General features: G+C 36.1%; 1 protein-coding gene across 1 annotated transcript; it reads left to right on the forward strand.

Moving 5' to 3' along the window:
* Positions 1-463: 463 nt before the first annotated feature.
* On the forward strand, positions 464-1,447 carry LOC145014255 (uncharacterized). The gene is made up of 3 exons (XM_078972637.1): positions 464-594; positions 665-753; positions 972-1,447. Exons 1-3 carry the CDS (start codon positions 464-466, stop codon positions 1,445-1,447), a joined length of 696 nt encoding a protein of 231 aa, XP_078828763.1.
* The last annotated feature ends 2,916 nt before the right edge of the window (positions 1,448-4,363 follow it).

A 4,363-nucleotide genomic window follows, 5' to 3' on the forward strand; every position in this document is an offset into this window, starting at 1 on the left:
CGCAAATTAAAAGTATTGTTCAAGGAGAGAAGTTAAAAGAAATTTAGTCATGAATTGTTTATCTATAAATATCCAAGGAGTAGGTTCTTTAGAGAAACGGGTTTAGATAAAATCTCTATGTGTTAAATTTAAGATTAACTTTTTGGCTATTCAAGACACAAAAATGGAACTTATTGATATTTCTCTGGTTCGCTCTTTTTGGGGTAATCTTTCATTTCTCATGCCTTTTCCCCTTCTCGTGGTGCTTCGGGAGGTATGTTGGTTATATTTTTACACGGATCATTTTATTCACAATAAAGTGATCATATTTGATTGTTATGTGGCGGTGGAGGGGGTCTGGTTAGTCTCTAGCATGGATGTTTTGCTTATTTCAGTTTATGCTCCTCAAAGGGCTGATCGTAAAAAGGAAACTTTGGGAAAGATTTCCATCTTGATTTCTTATTTATCATGAGAATATGTGGTAATGGGAGATTTCAATGAAGTCAGGGATGAGTCTGAAAGATTAGGATCTCAGTTCCGTCACATCCCAGCTAAAATTTTTAATCAGTTTATTAATCAGGCTGAGTTGGTTGACATTCATTTGGGTGGTCCTTGGTATAATTTGAGTAATAAGGGGGGAGGGGGTCCAATTTCTCTAAACTTGATTGTTTTCTGGTTTCTGAAGGATTCTTGATGCGTTATCCCCATCTCACATGTTTGGTTCTAGACAAAAATATTCCAGATCATCGCCCTATTGTTTTACTGGAAAAGCGTGTTAGTTATGGTCGATATTGTTTTCTCTTACTTCATTCTTGGTTCGAGCTGGATGGTTTTGATGATGTCGTTCATGATTCTTGGAATTCTGTTTAGGAACATGATCGATAATCCTTAGGTTATTTTTAATAAGAAACTTCAACTTCTTAATGCTAACCTAAGATGAAGGAATTGTAGTGCATGAGATCGTTTGATTAGTAAAAGAAAATGTTTACAAGACAATATTGAGCTGGTTGATGCATCTCTTATGCTTGATGGTGGTAGTGCTGATATTCGTGAACATAGGGTTTCGGCCATTAAACAGCTGACGGATTTGGATCATTTTTCTAGGATGGAACTTGCACAGAAGGCGAAAGTTCAGTGGGCTATAGAAGGGGATGAGAACTATGTTTTTTTTAATGGTATTATTAATCGGAAGAGGCATCAACTTGTTATCAAATGTGTCATCATAAAGGCTGTTTTGGTGGATGATCTAGGGAGGTTTAAGAAGGAGTTGCAATTGTATTATAAAACTCTTTTTTCAAGGAAAAGAGGGAGGCACCCTTCTACTGATGCTAATCTGTTTCATAAGCTCATGGAGGACCACGTTCTTTTCCTTCAGACTCCTGTCTCTCGTGAAGAAATCAGAAAGGCGGTTTGGGATTATGGTTCAGATAAGGGTCGGGGCATGATGGTTATGCTTTTGCTTTCTTGAAAATATATTAGGATCTTATTTCTGATGATTTAGTGGATTTTATTCAATATTTTCATGGTCATTGTTCGATTCCAAAAGGTTGTAACACATCTTTCTTTACAGTTATCCCTAAAGTTTAAGACTCAAAGACAATTAGACATTTAAGACCTATTAGTTTAATAGGTTTCCAATATAAAATTATTGGTAAGTTATTAGCTAATAGGTTGGCAGAGGTTATTGGATTAACTGTCAGTTTGGAGCAGTCTGCATTTCTAATAGGTAGACAAATTTTGGATGGCCCTTTTCTTCTCATCAAGGTAGTGGCTTCGAGTAAGACTTCACAATATCCACTTATGAATCTTAAAGTGGATTTTGAGAAGTCCTTTGATTAATTCTCATGGGAGTATCTTATGGAGAGTATGTAGATTATGGGTTTTGATAAGTTGTGGTGTGATTGGATAATAGTTCTTCTAAGATCTACTAGGGCTTGTATTCTAGTTAGCGGGTCCCCTTATGATGAATTTCAAATCCAATGCGGTTTGAGGCAATGGGATCCTTTGTCTCCTTTTTTATTCATGCTGGAGATGGAGGGACTTCATGTATCTTTTCTTAAAGCTCATATCACAAATATGTTTCTAGGTATTTCTATTAGTGGGATTGATATTGCACACATGTTTTATGTTGATGATATTGTCATGATATCACAATGAGATCCACAAAACGCTTCCCATATCATTCTGATCTCGCGGTGTTTTTATTTAGCTTCCGGTCTCAAAACAATTTGCAAAAAATGAAATCGATAAGAGTGGGGGTTCCTTTTCCACATGTAAAGGTGGTGGCCCGTAAGTTCGGGTGTGCTCCATATTCTTGTCCTTTTATTCATCTTGGAGTCCCAGTTGGTCAGAATATGTTTCGGGTTTCTGTTTGGTCCTCTGTTGTGGTTCGTTTTCACTCAAAATTCTCGGGTTAGAAGGCAAAATGCCTTTCGTCGGGAGCACGCCTTACTTTGATCAAGTCAGTTCTTGGAAGTCTGGGTAGTTATTTGATGTCTATGTTCATGGCTCCGATCACTGTTGCTAACAGCCTAGGGTCTCTTTAAGCCGAGTTTTTTTGGGGTGCAGATTTGGGTGAGAGATGTATGCATTGGTTTCACTAGGATAGAGTTTTTGCTGGTAGAAAAGAAAGGGGTATTGGTATTGGTAGTTTGATTTCCTTCTATCGAGTTTTACTTTTTAGATTGCGCTGGAGATTCTTTCATAATATGTATTTGATTTGGGTCAAGGTTGTCAAAGATCTTTACGGGTCAAATGGTGATTGGAGCTCTCTTTCAATGAGGAGAGGGTCAATGGGTCCTTGGAATGATATTATTCGCATGTTGGTCTAGTTAAAATATGGTGGTCTAGTTCTTTAGTCTTTTTGCCCTATTAGGATTGGTGATGGAAGTGTTACTTCTTTTTAACTTGCTGTGTGGAAAGGAGATGCTCCTATGGCTGTTTCTTTTCATAGGATTTTTGCTCTGGATACTCATAGGTCTATGTCGGTTTGTGATAGAGTATTACTTGGTTGGGATTCTGAATCTTTCAGGCGGACTCCTAGAGGAGGAATTGAGCAGAATCAATGGTATGCTTTTATTTATTTGATGTAGAACGTTCAACTTCATTCAATACTAGGCCGTTTGGGGTGGATTATCGATGTGTCTGATTCCTTTTCTGTTTCTTCGGCCAGAGATTTTTTGGATAGTGGGATGTCGTACATGGGTGGTTGTGAAACTAGATGAAATAATTGGGTCCCTATGAAGGTGAATATTTTCATCTATAGATTTTAGTTATGAAGTATTCCTACTATAGAGATTCATTCTCACCGAGGCATTACTGTGGACTCGATTTTATGCCATGTTTGTTCCAATACAATGGAGATTAATGATCACCTATTTGCAGGTTGTAGCCAGTTGTTAGAGATATGGACCCGTGTTGCTATTTGGTAGGGAATTCAAATTCCTCAACTTTGTTCTATTGATCATCTTCTTTCATGGTCGGATTCTATTTTCTTGAGATGATGACACCGCCAAGCCTTTGATGTGGTTATTTTGACTACCTTATGGTGTTTGCGGAAATTTCGTAGTTTTGTCACTTTTGGTATGACTTTACATAAGAAATGAATTCTTTTAGATTAAGTGATAGACAGAACCTTCTTTTGGATTTCCAATAGATGTACAAACCCTAAAATTGGTTGGACCCCTTGGGTACATAATCCTCTTTTATCTTGTAGTTTGTTTTAATGACTTTTTTTCTAGCTTCTTGTTAGTTTTTTAATAGAATTTTTGTCGGTAAAAAAAAAAACTTTTCTTTTAACTCTACTAAAGGAATCTATACACGTTCATTAAGTATTCAAATCTTTTATGAGTCAATTTTCTTTTTCAGCGGCCGACATTCCTTCGCATACAACAATCATCATCATCTAAATGTTAAATACCATCTTCAAGCGTTGTAGCAACTTGTTTAGGTGAACTCATGTTTACTTGAGAGTGAATGAAAAACTTGACATGTTTTTGTTAATGACCGTTCACGTAAAATAACTGTTTCCTTGATTATAGAGCAAGTGTACACTTAAGGTCATTGGGAAAATAATGTTGCTTGCAAGACTTGTGAGGTGTAATGCTTATTTGCGATGAGTAGAAATTGTTATTAACAATTGAAAAACAATAGAACAATAAAAATTATGATTCAATATAAACTTGTGTGGTTTTGTCCGATAAAATACACGCCCTGTTGATTCGCGTCCATTCTCTACTTTTCTTGATAACTGAAAAAAAAATTTGTATTTGAGGGATCAATATTTTCTGAATAATGTCATTTCTGTAAATACTCTAATATATTTATGAACATTTGTTTAAAAATCAATGGAATTTCTAATTTTCAAATGATTATCAAAGGTTGT

The sequence above is a fragment of the Lactuca saligna genome, chromosome 1 (genome assembly GCF_052625555.1).
Source record: "Lactuca saligna cultivar CGN05327 chromosome 1, ASM5262555v1, whole genome shotgun sequence".
Lineage (NCBI taxonomy): Eukaryota > Viridiplantae > Streptophyta > Magnoliopsida > Asterales > Asteraceae > Lactuca > Lactuca saligna.

Coding starts and splice junctions, on each gene's coding strand:
- LOC145014255 (XM_078972637.1), top strand. CDS start 464: ATGGGAGATTTCAATGAAGTCAGGGATGAGTCTGAAAGATTAGGATCT. Junction 595..664: donor ATTCATTTGGGTGGTCCTTG/GTATAATTTGAG, acceptor TGGTTTCTGAAG/GATTCTTGATGCGTTATCCC. Junction 754..971: donor TTGTTTTACTGGAAAAGCGT/GTTAGTTATGGT, acceptor AATGTTTACAAG/ACAATATTGAGCTGGTTGAT.